This window comes from Ursus maritimus, unplaced genomic scaffold (genome assembly GCF_017311325.1).
Source record: "Ursus maritimus isolate PB19 unplaced genomic scaffold, ASM1731132v1 scaffold_25, whole genome shotgun sequence".
Taxonomy (NCBI): domain Eukaryota; kingdom Metazoa; phylum Chordata; class Mammalia; order Carnivora; family Ursidae; genus Ursus; species Ursus maritimus.
The window spans coordinates 26,211,239-26,226,300 of NW_024425008.1; the positions used below are offsets into that span (position 1 = coordinate 26,211,239).

The following is a 15,062-nucleotide window of genomic DNA, read 5'->3' on the forward strand; positions in this document are numbered from 1 at the left end:
GAACTTGGTTCAGAGCAACTGACTTGACATGTAACTCCCACTCAGTTCTAGCACATTTAAAATGTTCCCACGACGGTTGTGTTCAGGCCCACAGTCATTGCTTTGTCAAGAGAGATCTTACCCAAATTCCTTTGTCTCTCCATCATCAGGAACAACATAGTCTGGAACCGGAGGCCTAGAACGCCGACTGTATTTCCTGTGGTAGGTAAAAGTTAGCAATGAGTTAGTGTCTCCTCATGCCCCATATTTCAACTACGCTTTTAAAGTGCTAAATGAAATGCTTCAGTTGGATGAACTTTTTATTTTCAAAATTGAGCTTTACACATACATAGAGGCAGTATAATGTTAGGCAAGTTAATATAAACTTGTTTTCTCTTAAAGTTGAGACATGTTGAACTTAAATGGGAATATTTATGGAGATGATCATGATGATGATACACATACAACAGCTATTAACGGTGATGGCTAAGACTAAACCAGAGTACTGCTTAGAAACAGGACCAGAGGGGCGCCTGGGTGGCACAGCGGTTAAGCGTCTGCCTTCGGCTCAGGGCGTGATCCCGGCCATCTGGGATCGAGCCCCACATCAGGCTCTTCCCCTATGAGCCTGCTTCTTCCTCTCCCACTCCCCCTGCTTGTGTTCCCTCTCTCGCTGGCTGTCTCTATCTCTGTCGAATAAATAAATAAAATCTTTAAAAAAAAAAAAAAAAAAGAAAGAAACAGGACCAGAAAAATTCCCTTCCCACAAAAAGAACCTCAGAACATAGAAAAATTACCCAGTGGAGATAGACCCAGCATGAAATTTCTCCTTTTACGTTGGAAAGTCCGGTTTAAGAACAGGAAATAATCATATCACCGATTCAATATTTTAATGGAAAATGAGCTTAACAGGATTATACAAAGTATAATAGGTTGATTTGCCAGCAGATAAAGACACATACTCTACTCCTAAAACTGGTCTTCAATTAGGTATATGAAAGCAGGATAAACTCATTCAAAATATGGCCATCTTACATCGTCTAATAATGACGCATTTAAAAAATGTCCTTTGGATACTACTAGTACCTGAGTTATAGCCACAGTGATTGCCGATGCACTAAAGAGTACAATTTATTGGTTATACTCCTTGACTTTGTTTAAGCACAAAGAAAAATATCCTACTGTTAGGGTCACAATCATACAGTCAACTGAACTCGTAAACTTTCTAGTTACTGTCCGTGCCTTGATCATTCATCATCTAATTCCTCCCCCCTCTGGCTTGAGCCTTCTCATTAAACTCTTCTTCACCTCACATTTCACTACTCTATTCCCATCTTTGCCCTTCATCCAACTCCGGCATGAGATTCCAACAGGCTTAGACTTGTTCCATTGTGGTCAAAGTTCACTGCTTTGGTGTAAAATATTTCTACTCAAATTCCTTTGTTTTTCCAGTGTTGAAAACCACACAGTGTGGAACTAGAACTCTGGTTGTTTCTTGGGGTGCAGAAAAGTCAACTCACAATGAGACAGACATTCTGTACCTGTAGTCTGGATGGATTCTGCCTCCACCTCTTAATAAAAAATGAAAAACAAAACTTTGGAAGGCTACCAGGGACACAAAGTCCATTTCAAAGTCCTCCATTTTCCATTTAACCTATAATTCTTTACACTCTGCTCTCTTCCTTGTCCTCTTCCTTGTTCTCCTGTTTATTTTAGTGGTTATTCCTAGCCTCAGCCCTTTACTCTTCATCCTTCGGCCACTCTCCTACACTCAACTACCAGTTTTCACTAAAAATCCTCAAATCTCCCTCCCTAAACTCACATGTACTCCAGTCCCTATTTACAAATGCCTTGAGTATTTTTCACTTCAATATATTGCCATCATCTCCAATTCAACACTGAAAATACTCCTATTTCTTCTGCCCAGAGTGTTTTTTCCTTCACCCTCTGCTCCTATTTACCTTTTAGAGGTCAGCTCAAGCTTTTACTTCCTTAGAAACTTAACCTGAACTCTTTAGTTAGGTCAGATTCCCCTAATCCAGGCTCTTACCACTATAAACCACTCCTTTGAGCCAATGTCATAGTTCTACTTTTATATTTGTGTGATGATTTGAATAATGTTTTTCTTCCACATAGACTATGAACTCCCTGAGATTAGGAATGATGTCTTTATTTGCTCAACAGTATATTCTCAATAAGTAGTAGGTACCCAATATGTATTTATTTGCTAATGACTTAATGGACAGACTAAATAAACATTTCCCTCATGCTGGCTTTCCAGATTTTTCATTTGCCTTTCTTACCACCATTCTTGCATTTCTAAGCTAAACACCTTAAACTTTTACACTTTGCTTTCTTTCTTCCTTTTGTCTTTTTTTTTTTTATAATGATTTTTTATTATATTATGTTAGTCACCATACAGTACATCCCCGGTTTTCGATGTAAGGCTCGATGATTCATTAGTTGTGTATAACACCCAGTGCGCCATGCAATATGTGCCCTCCTTACTACCCATCACCGGCCTATCCCATTCCCCCACCCTTCCTTTTGTCTTCTATCACCAAGTCCTATTTCTCCTTCCTTAGTGTCTCAGTTTGTCCCTTTTCTCTGATGGCTTCCATTCCCGCCTACCCCAGCACCGCCACACTTCCAGAGGAGCATGGTGGCTTCTGCAGGTTCCCAACTCTACTTCTGTCCTGTGGCCCGCCCTAAGTGTCACTGCATCAGGTTCAGGTCAGCTCTGAGAACAGTGGCCTGTGAACCCTTCCAGTGAGACAGTATGAGAGTAGGGCTTATTGCTCTTTTATTCCTTCAAGGCAGAAAAGGAAAGTGTGTTACACTATTCCAGAATATACAGTGGTGTAAGATTTGGGTTTCTGGCATGGTTTTTAAGGCTCATCATAATTTAATCTATAGATCCAACCTTATTTCTAATTACTAATTACTCTTTAGTACCATCAAATTTCTTCAAGCTGGGAAGTGTTTCCTTGATGACCCCCAAACACCCCACCTGCATTGCTACCTCTGGGCTTCTGCTTAAGTTGTGTATTAAGCCCCTTGACTGATGTACCCTTCCCACTCTACTACTTTCTCCTACAAAGCACCCTGCAGAGTCATACTCTTTAAGTCTTCCTGACTGAAGTCTTCCCTGACTACTGTAGGCCACTGGCACATTGTCTGAACTCCAATGATGTTTATTGTGCCACCTAACTTTTTTCTTTGCCTTTTGGTTTTGTTTGGGCAACTGGATTATAAACTCTTTGAGATCAAGGGCAATGTCTCTTAATTCCTTTGAATGCCCATAATACCTAACATAGTACCAAGCATGTAAGCAATTAATAAGTGTTGATTTATTATCGCCACTTTGTAGTTCATTACCAGGGTTATAGTCACCGATAAAACATAGCGGAGAAAGAGAGTGAAATGAATCATGAAAAATAATTACTTGGAATATCTGTGGACTTCTGTTTTCTTTTCTAGGTCTTTTTCTTGGTATTAGAGGTTCTCTTGATTCATAATCAGCTTAAAAATCATTTACTTATCTTCGCAAACCAATAAAATCTTACCAATTACTGTGCTTCTCTTCAGTGACCACTCAACTCAGCTGAACAACATCGTACCTTCCCAGCAAGCATTACCTTCAACATCCAAGCTCTTTTCTCCCTCCCTTTTAATTCTAACTCATCTTTCATTTTCGTGTTCTTTCATTCGTCTCCCATTCATCTCTGGGAGTGGCAGGTGCTAAGCAGTATGACCGCTTTATATTTTCTGGTCCTTTCCCATTCCTTTAATTCTAAGTGAGAGTAAGTTCATTGTTCTTATATGATTTCTAGGTTTGATGACAATTTGGTATTTCGCTACAGAAATAGGGTGTTACCTAGGAACAAAACCATTCATTTTCGCAAAAAGCAATCTCAAGACTTTCTCCTTCTGCTCCCAGGTCAAATCTCCGATATCCACATTTCCTTGAATATTGGTCCTGAAGAATTTCAAGGAAAAAAAATGAAACAAAAATATAGTCAAAGTAAGCATCTCATCTTTTTAAAAAATATGAAATATGTAAACATGAGAAAATTTCCAAACCATAACTGAATATTAAGAGGCTTCCAAATGTAATGACTACAAAGCAAACTGTGTCTGTTACAAAATCATAGTTGAAAAGTTGAAAAGGATATCAATATGCTAGCCATTCTGAATTGTTATGTAATCATTAAGATAAAAATAAGAAAAACTATAATAAGAAAAAGGTTTGTGCTCAAACATTAAGCAAATAAGCAAAATAGAAAGTTGTAATATAACGTGCATTGAGATACAAAGACCAAAGGAACCACACAACAACAAAAAACAGTTATTTACAAGGTGAGATTATGGCTAAATTCCTTTTAACATTTCTTTTTGTATCAGATATTTTGCTATGAAAACAGAGTGACAAGAGGTACATTTAGAAAATAACACATAACTTATCTAGCCTATTTTCTTACCTCCAAATAAATCTGCAGCTAAGCTTTCCAGGCAGGTCTTTATCTATACTACCACTTTCCCAGACGATTCGTAATCTATTTGCTATTTATGAAAGCTGGCTGACACTGTAGAGAATACTGATGTTGGACAATGTAAGAAATGTTTTCGCATATAGGTCAATTGGGGTAGTTTTCTTTAAAAGTTTAGGTTTTGCCTTATGATCACCATATACTTCAACTTTCCTTCCCCAATCTGCCTCTTAAGCAGATGATGTAATATTTTAATCACCATTTCTGCCCTGCTGGTACAAGCAATAGAACACTGAGGTTAAGATGAGAAGTTGTTCAGTAGCAAAAATGTCACACAGAGGGCAGAAGGGGAAGAGTCCAGTTGCTGCAATAACAATGTGGAGAATCATTTTATATACCTCCCTCTGAAAACTTACTTACCACTGTGGAGACAAAAATAGAAAAGAAACTGCCTTATGTATGGTAGAGACTCAACTTGCTTGACATATTAAATTAAAAAAAGGAAATCACAGTGAACCTCTTGGTAACAAAAGTAACAAACTTCTGAATATGGCAAAAAGTTTTTAAAATGATAGTATAGACATTTTTGAAGAGTCTCATCTTTCAGAAGCCACAGACCATGTCCAACCTTCCCAACATCTATATGATTTAAAAGACCCTACAAATCAGCCCATTATAAAACAAAACAGAAAACTCATTTGGAAGCACTGTTAATAAGATATTTAGTACAGAGTAGTAGGGAGCCCTTTTAAGTTTCTTGAATTAAGGTTAAGGTTCTTTGAAGAACCTAGTTGCACTGGGATACAAGACTTTTTTTTTCAGAATAATCTTTAAAATGCACTATACTTTATGGTTTAAGAATGCACTGACAGACAAAAATGCTAACAGGAAACATTGTACACAGTCTACAACTGTGTCAAGCATTCTGCTACCTTTATCAGAGTGGCAGTAGATCTCTGAAGTTTATTTTGGAAACTTGTGGGGACTTTTGGTTAATACAATGGTGGGGGCACACTACTGGATGTCCTCCAATCCATGGGACAGTTCTGTACAATAAAGGATTATTACAAAGAACTGTTATATTGGTTTTTTAAATTATATGTTTAGTTAGATATTATTACCTATAAATTTCATCTCAGAATAGTAAAGGGAACATTATAAAATATTCATGACAGTATGCTTATCAAAAATGTTTAAACGGAATCTGATCAAACCTTTATAATGAATTTACAGAAAGTAAAATGAAAGAACACATTAAAAGATATTACAATGACATTCTATAGAACAAATGATCTAGTCTCTTTAAGACGTCTCTGTGATGAAAAAAGGGAATCTACTAAGAATACCTACTAAGCCCCACACACTGTCCTAACCATAGGGATTATAAAGATGAGTAAGATAGTTCCTGTCCTCAAATAACTTAAGGAGTAATGTATTCGATATTTAGATATTAGCAAACTGAACTTCTGAGGGTTCCTATTTCTCTAAAGGGCACAAAAATAGCACAAAAGATAAAATATTAAAGGCATGATTAGTACCACTTCTCAGCCTCCATAAGATCTTGATTCACACTATTGGTGCTGTGCTCTTTGCCATCAAACGTTCGGATTTTGGGATATTCTGTTCTTCCTGCACATGCCTCTCTCATTTTAGAATTGAAAGCAGCTTGTGCTACCTGTTTATAATGCTTCCTGTTAAATAGGATCTGTTGCTTCACTTGGTGTAGAGCATCTAAAAAGAACCTTTCCACTTCTGTTCTCTCATCCAGTATGTTCTTGGCCAGCTTCTTTACGCGGTTCATTTCTCTGTCCTTCATCTGGAGAAGCTGCTGCAGCTTGTCAATTTCAACCTGCCCTGCTTCGTTCTCTATCGTTGCCTGTTGCTGCATTTTACAAACTTCAGTCTCAAACTCTCTGGTCATACAGCTCAGGGCAGTCTCCAAGCTTACCACCTTCTTCTGAAGAGTCTGGATTTGCAATCTTTGTTGGGTAAGTTGCATAATCTTTTCCTTAACCAACAGATCATTGATCTCCTAAAAACAAAGATGAGAGAGGCGAGAGATTTTTTTTTAGTCAATTTCAGAACTTAAAAGTTCCTCACTAATTTTCATTACTTCATGAGATTTAAATCTGCCGCCAGGTTGAGATGGTGATATTTGGTGTTCTGTGTATGGAGAGTAAAAAACATCCAAGGGCTCTTCTCTGAGCTTGTGAAGGCCACTACTTTTGCTAAGTAAGAAACTGTCCTTCCTCTAAAATTCTGAAAGTTTAAATATTTTGTATTATCGAAAAGGGTAATTTCAAAATTAGTAAGACTATACAGTAACACATTAACAACTATATACTGGAAATTGTTTCCTATCCTCAGCCGTAGGCTAGTTGCCTATTTCTTTTTCATTTTCCCTTTCCTTCTTAGTGATAAAACTCTAATTTTATTCAGAAAGGCAGGAAGCCCAACCGAAAATTCTCAGTCTCCGTTGCAGTTCAGCAAAGCCATGTAGCTAAGTTCTGGTCAATGAAATGTAGAAGTGTGTGCAGGACTGCCAGGAACACCTCTAAAGGGAGGGGCATACTTTTTTCCTCCTTGTCCTTTTTTCTTCCTGCTGTTTGAGTAATGGTTAGAGTTCTAGCAGCTGCTTTGGGCCGTGAAGTGACTTTGGGGATGTCAGCCACACACTGCACAGCACAGTTAAGGAAACTGAGTTCTGTCCACTTTGTGTCACTACCATTCCAGCTCCGGATTGCTAACCTCCAGACTTCCTTTAGGGGAGAGAATAAACCCTTACATGGTAAGGCCCTTGTTGTCAGGGCTGCTACAGCCGAACCTATTCCTAAGTGATTCAGAGACCAACTCTAAGCTAAGTAAAGTAAAATGAGTATTCTACAGCAGTAGAGGATAGGAGTTATGTTTCTGATACATTCCTTAAAAAGCCAAGTCAAATGCTTCTTATGTCATTCTTGTAATTAATCCCTTCAGATAAGAAAGGTACATCATTCAGACAGAAGAAAAATGGTCCCATTGTCCTTATTATACTCAATTTTTCATACTTACCAACCCAATCCTTAAACAAACAAAAAGCAGAAAGACAGGAAATGAAGTCTAAATGGAGTGGGAACCTTTTGATGCAGAAGGAAAGTCTGAGTCTCTTGCAACTTCTGGGAGTTTTTTTGTAGAGCATCAGCTTCCTTCAGATGGTATGCGAGAGCTTTCTGGAGATAAACATTCTCTTTAAAAACAGCTCTTCCAGCATTGTTCAATTGCCTGAAATAGATAGATATAAGATCCCAAAACACAGGCCTAAGTATTAGATATTACCAAACTAGAACAGTGATTGCCTTATCCCCCAATATTAAAAATAATGACCACCACTTATTTAGTTAATGGTGGGTACTCGACAGTCAGGTGGGGATCTTATGACTAAGTTCTCACCAACGGGAAAGTGAAAAGTTACGTGTCACTTCCAGTCCAAGGCAGTTAAGAGCAGCAGACAGGAATTTCCCATGCTCTCTCCTGTCCATATGACTGCATGTGAAGAAGTCCAAGATGGAAGCAGCCCCAGTTCCTGAATCACCGCTCAAGGAAAGCGATCAGACTCACACTGGATTGTTAAGTGAGCAAGAACTAAACCATTGAGACTTGGGAGTTTATTTATTAACACAACACAATTAAGTGTTACTTTCACTAACATACCTCGTGACAACTCTGTACAGTTGCTATGATTATCCGCATTTTTAGATGAAGAACTTTTAATTTCAAAAAACTAAGGAAATCTTCTGACAGTGAGTCAGTCAGTCAGTATACATGTTGGGAACCAAAGTCTAACTTCAAAGCCGGGGTTCTTTCCTCCACACCACCCTGGTACAGAAAGGGTGGGTGGGAAAGGGGCCGGGACACAAAGAGAAAGAAACAGTGAGGGAAAGTAAACAACAAAATTTGAAGAAAGAAGGGGCGCCTGGGTGGCACAGCGGTTAAGCGTCTGCCTTCGGCTCAGGGCGTGATCCCGGCGTTATGGGATCGAGCCCCACATCAGGCTCCTCCGCTATGAGCCTGCTTCTTCCTCTCCCACTCCCCCTGCTTGTGTTCCCTCTCTCGCTGGCTGTCTCTATCTCTGTCGAATAAATAAATAAAATCTTTAAAAAAAATTTTTTGAAGAAAGCAAACCAGCAGAGAAGGGGGAAGACAACATAATAATAACAAAACAGACCAGCAAAGAGGTCAGAGAGGCTATGAGAAAGGAAAAAGAGACAGCAGTCTCTTACACAACAGCTTCATGGTGAGCTCTCTCGGCCAGCATTATTATCTTCTTTTCAGCCTCTTGTTCTAGTCGGTGCTAAAAAAGAAAATAGGCTATTTTAATACAGTTATATTTCTAAAAAATTTACACATCAAAAAATGAAATATTGATTTCATAATGTCAAATAAAATACTCCTGTCACATGAGCTGGTGTGAAAACTCCAAATACTTGTGGAGGAGATAGCAAAGAGGAGAGTGTGAACACGGGAACCTCAGGGTACCTCCGGGTCTCCCTGTTAAAGAAGCGACATGACATGAAAATACCAAAAAAATTCTACATCAGTGTTGAAAAGCAGAGCCGGGAGAAATTTCTGCTAAATACAATGTGGTGAGAGTCATTTATTTACTTATGCAAAACACTCGTATTGAGCACTAATATCGTACCAGATTTTTTAGATGCTGGAAATTCTGTGGTGAAAAAACAGATAAAATCCCAGATAAAATCTTACCGTATATTCTAGGTGAGATCCAAGCAACGATAATAATTAAAATGCACTGAGTATTTACCATGTGCCAGGCATGGTTCTAAGAGCTTTACTTTATTAATTACTTCTCACAACAACCCTAAGAATTAGACACTATTATTAGCCCCAAAAACAAGGACTGAGGAAATGAGAGGGAAGGAGAGGTTAGTGACCCGCCCAGAGTCAGATAAGTAGTAAATGGCAGAGCAAAGATTTAGAGCAGGCAATATGACGCTATACCGCCTCCCTAACAAGTAAACACATAAGAGAATTAATAGACTGTGATAAATGCTGTCAATGTAGAAAGCGAGGTAATGACACAGACAGTAATCGAGGGAGATTCTTTTAGGTTGGGGTTTAGGGAATCCGTCTCTGAGGAAATGACATTTAAGTTCTGAAGAATGAGAAGAGCCAGAGCTGGAGGAAGAACATTCCAGAAAGGAATGGCAAAGTACAAAAGTATACCATTGGGAAAGAGCTTGGCTGTTCAAGGAACAGAAAGGATTAAATGGAGAGGCAAAACACCAATAACCTGAGGGGAGTCCTTTATGTGGTCGGGTGGAGAGTGCTACAGTATGGATGAACAAACAGGCTGACTGGAAAGCCCACTGCCATCAACCAGCAGCACTGGGGTTCACACCAGCGCAGGAGTTCGTACCTAACCAGGAGGTTCACACCTGACGTGGTGAGACGGCTCCAGCTGCGGCTGGCCATCCCAACACTCATTCCCATCCTCCCTTTTCCTTCCCAGCTTCCACTAGGGCCTAGAAAAACAACACACTCACTTTCCCAGCATTCAATATAACATGGTTCTGGCCAACGAGATAGATGTAAGAAGAAATCTGCCAAGAGTTTCTGGGAAAGCTTTCATGGTTTGCAGATCAAAAAGGACAGACACAGCTGGAGCCTCCCTTCTTCCTGCCTTAAACACAGACAAATCTCAGAGCTGCATTAACTATCTTGCAACTATGAAGGAAAAGGCCAGCAGCCACCTACTTCCAGACATAAAAATCCTATTTACATAAGCACTGTCAGTCAGGTATTCTATAAACTGACCAAGCACACCTAACCTTTGTTTGTAGAGTGCTATAGTTAGCAGAGAAGAGATCAAGCTTAGGGTGGGACAGAGGGAAAAGGCAGTTGAGAGCAGCCCATTCCTGAGGACTTGCATTCCTAACAGTGCCAGGAAGTGCCCAGGGGGAAAGCACCTGGCCCACTCCTAGGTTACATAAACTGGCAATCTAGAGCCACTTTTTGAAGCAAATCTAAACCTCATATGAGTACTTATTTGCCCCACCCTCACCTTGCTACATCCCTACCAATTTCTGAGGAAAATCTGTCAGTTCTTCCCAAAAAGGAAAAATTACAACAATTAAAGAAAAACCATGGCTCCTCTGAAATGATTTTGTAGAAGAGAAGTGTTCCAATGCACTTCCCACAATTTGGAGAATTAACGTCAGAGGCACAGAGAGACACAGAAGTTTGTGATAAGCTAAGGAACATTTTTGAGCCCCCTTTTATTAACATCCTTGGTTTAGTTTAGCTTGGCTTGACTAGGGAAACACCTTCATGTGTACCAGAGTGACCTCTCCCATCGTATCCCCCCTACATAATGTGGTACGTGGGGCTCTCCTTCCACCAGGGGAACACCAAGCTGAGGGGGGCGTGTCCTGAAACCTTGGTAAGATGATAATCCCTCTTGAGGATTTCAAGAATCTCTAACTAGGGGTACCTGGGTGGCTCAGTTGGTTAAGCATCTGCCTTCAGCTCTGGTCATGATCCCAGAGTCCTGAGATTAAGTCCTGCATCAGGCTCCCTGCTCAGCAGGGAGTGTGCTTCTCTCTCTCCCCCTCTCCCCATGTCCCCCCTCTCCCTCTCTCCCTCTTTCCCCTTCCCCCCTCTTCCTCCCCTCCCCCTCCCCCTACTCATGCTCATCCTCTCTCAAAAATAAATAAATAAAATCTTTTAAAAAAAAGAATCTCTAACTAGGAGGGGGAAAAAGACTAAACATTGAGATATCTTGAACAGGTTTCATTTTCCCTGTTTTTCTTTTTTTAATCTGCTGTGATCTCATAAACAATTCTCTAATAAGATCCAAAGGAAAGTTGACATGTCTCAGAATGCATATAGATACTTTTATGCTTTTAGTAAACAAAATATTTCTTTTTTGTTAACAAAATATTTCTTAACTAACTCGAAAATGTCATACCTTTTCTTCAAAAAACCTGCCTTCCAGTCTTCTAAGAGTCTCCTGATGTTTCCGTTCTGTATTTCTCAAATTCTCCTTCAGCTGTAATTAAAACAATAAAAGAGCAATAGGAAATGGTGGTGATTGAGGCACATTCCTGGAAAATTCTCAATAAACAAACATTTTCTGTTACACATTATTTCTTAATCCTGAACACAGAAAATTCCATGTCCCTGCCCGTGAGTACCATCTTTCTGACCAATCTTCTACAGACTTGCAAAATCAGTATTGAGTTTTTAAAACGCTGTTCATGAACAATAGTTCCCAGGACAAGTTGTTCTCATAATCATATTTTTCAAATATCATGTGGACTCACAGAATCATAATATTTTAGAATTGGGGCACCTGATATGCCACCTCAGTCGGGGTGTTCATGCAACTCTTGACTGTGCAACTCTAGAAAAATGTTCACAATAAAAGTAAAAAAGTCAGGTTAACAGTTTGTACATAATGACCTCATTTGCTTTTTTTTTAAGATTTTATTTATTTATTTGAGAGAGACAGAGTGAGAGAGAGCATGAGTTCAAGCCCCATGTTGGGTGTAAAGATTATTTAAATAAATAAGCTTTTAAAAAAATACTATTTTAAAATAGAAAGGGATCTTAAGAGTCACACTACATGTAATTTCCCACTTAGTACAGGATTCCTTCTATGAGAAAAATATCTAGAGACAGAAGTAGCACTAATTCAAATCTCATTAATTCATTAGACTAGCATTTCATAGTTTCCATTTTTAGAAAATTCTTCCTAGTATTAATCTAAAACACATCTCCCTATGATTCCCACAGACAGATCCTTCTGTCCTCAAAACATGTATACATGGGAAAAAAAGGACATAAAACTCTCTAGGCAAAGAAAGGTAAACTAATTTAAAGCAACGATCCTATAGTCTACATTTCCTGGCAATCAATCAGGCTGAAATAGGCATACTCAATCCAATCTTTATGCCATAGAAAAGGCAGTAGAGAAGGGTTTCCCCAAGACACAAATCTTTCTCACTTGCCAGCTGTTTTACTCTGGGCAAATCACTTAACTTCTCAGGTTTCCAGGAATAAAAAGAACAATAATAGTAACTAGCTCATAGGGTGTGGCAAGGATTAAATAACAAACAATACGTGTAAAGTACCTAGAATAGTAACCGTTTAATATGAAAGCTAGTTATTATTATATCTACTATCATCCTTCCTTATACTTAACAATTTTCCTGTGATCTCTGTCCTAATTGTATTAAATCTCCGTTTTATATGATCTCTTTCAGATGTTCTTTCTCCCTGTATTTCTTGTACAATTTTTTAAAATGGCCTCTTACATCATTAAAGACCGAAAATTAACGTCAATATACAAGTTTATGGAAACAGTCTATCATCTTCGTGTGTGCAGGGATGGACCTTTCATATGCCATTGGACTCTCAAAAATCCATAAATTAACAAATCTTTCAAAAGATAGTTAGGTAATGCCTATCAAAAACCTTTAGAAGTTTATGTTCTTTAACCTATAAATTCCACCTCTGATTGGAATGCCTGGGTGGCTCACTCAGTTAAGCATCTGCCTTTGACTCAGGTCATGATCCAGGGTCCTCGGATCGAGTCCCACAGTGAGCTCCTTGCTCAGCAGGGAAACTGCATCTCCCTCTGCCTGCCTCTCTCTCTCACTCTCTCTCTGACAATAAATAAATAAAATCTTTTAAAAAAAAAATTCCACCTCTAAGAAGTTATCCTAAATGCTAATTACATATGTAGAAAAACATTGTTACTTGGATGTTCATCACCGTGTATAATAATGGAAAATTAGAAAGAAGTCCAGGGGCACCTGGGCAGCTCAGTCAGTTAAGCGTCTGCCTTCAGCTCAGGTCATGATCTCAGGGTCCTGGGACGGAGTCCCACATCAGGCTCCATGCTCAGCGGGGAGTCTGCCTCTCCCTCTCCCTCTGCCCCACCCCACTACTGCTCATATTCTCTCTCAAATAAATAATCTTTAAAAAAAGATTTTTACATATTCTTCAAAAAGAAAACAGTCCAGATGTCCAACAAGGGACCAATTAATCATGATATGTTGGGGCCCCTGGGTGGCTCAGTTGGTTGAGCTTTGGACTCTTGATTTTGGCTCAGGTCATGATCTCAGGGTCATGGGATTGAGCCCTGTGTTGGGCTCTGTGCTGAGCGTGGAGTTCGCTTGAGATTCTCTCTTTTCTGTTTCCCTCAGCCCCTCCCCCACCTCTCTATCTCCCTCTCTCGTTCAATAAATAAATAAAATCTTTTTAAAAATAAAAAAATAGGGGCGCCTGGGTGGCACAACGGTTAAGCGTCTGCCTTCAGCTCAGGGCGTGATCCCGGCGTTATGGGATCGAGCCCCACATCAGGCTCCTCTGCTAGGAGCCTGCTTCTTCCTCTCCCACTCCCCCTGCTTGTGTTCCCTCTCTCGCTGGCTGTCTCTATCTCTGTCAAATGAATAAATAAAATCTTAAAATAAATAAAAATAAAAAAATAAATCATGATCCATCTACCCGGTGGAATTCCATGCATCTAGTCAAAAGATTTTGTAGAAAAATATGTAATGGCATTGAAAAATGTTCACAACAAAAGAAAAACAGTCAGGCTAATAGTTTGTACATAATGACCTCATTTATTTTTTTTAAAGATTTTATTTTTTTATTTATTTGAGAGAAACAGAGTGAGAGAGAGCATGAGAGCAGGTTGTGGGACAGATGGAGAAGCAGACTCCCCACTGAGCAGGGAGCTGATGTGGGACTTGATCGTGGGACTCCAGGATCATGACCTGAGCCAAAGGCAGCTGCTTAACTGACTGAGCCACCCAGGCGCCCCATAATGACCTCATTTAAAAAAAAAATACCATATATTTTTAAATGTTTCTACATAGAGGAAGAAAAACGGAAAGAAAATACACCAAATTATTAACCAGTTATCTCTAGGTAGTATAATCGTCAGGGGAGGGCTTTTAATTTTCTTCTTTTTTATAAGTAGATTTGCTGAAATGGGTATTATCACTTTGTCAAAAGAAGAAAAACTAAAACAAATTATTAAAAGTAATAACTGCAACCTACCAATGTATACTCCTTCTGTTAATCACATAGATAGAAATCATTTTTTCTTTAAAAGTTATGCTTTGGATACCTTGTGATAATCTAAATTTAATTAGCCTCTTTTAATTTGTACAGTGAATTCTATATATACAGTATAATTAATTTTCTTCTTTTATGTATACACCCCCTTCCCATTTTTAGTTCATGGGCCCCTACATCTGCCTTAATTCTCCCATATTTGGGATTCCAGAGAACCACCTTATTTTTTCCCGTGGCCCAGTATCTTTTGCCTTTGAATTTTTAATCTTCCCGGCCCATGGTCCGTTTTGAAAAGTCTGCAATCGATTTCTCCATTAGGTGGCAATATTGTTCTTAAAAAAGAAATCACACCGCGGCCCACTAGACTATGCACTAGTTAATTCACTTCGATTCAGAATGTATACCTATACTTCCAAGAGCTATTTTGAGAGTTCCTAAAAAGTTACGGTTCTTGAGTCAGTCTTCAGCATTTTCACATAAAAAATTCTTTTTGATATTCCTTTTAGA

The 15,062-nt window shown here is 39.0% G+C and overlaps 1 protein-coding gene across 1 annotated transcript in view; it reads right to left on the reverse strand.

Moving 5' to 3' along the window:
- The window catches only part of BBOF1 (basal body orientation factor 1), a 33,396-nt gene that overhangs the window by 919 nt on the left and 17,415 nt on the right, over window positions 1–15,062 (reverse strand). Inside the window, exons 5-10 of the mRNA XM_008699835.2 lie at window positions 11,437–11,517; window positions 8,729–8,799; window positions 7,586–7,730; window positions 6,008–6,501; window positions 3,857–3,958; window positions 122–196 (exon numbers count right to left, since the gene is read on the reverse strand). Of these exons, the coding sequence (XP_008698057.1) occupies window positions 122–196; window positions 3,857–3,958; window positions 6,008–6,501; window positions 7,586–7,730; window positions 8,729–8,799; window positions 11,437–11,517 (968 nt within the window). The remainder of the gene's footprint in view (window positions 1–121; window positions 197–3,856; window positions 3,959–6,007; window positions 6,502–7,585; window positions 7,731–8,728; window positions 8,800–11,436; window positions 11,518–15,062) is intronic.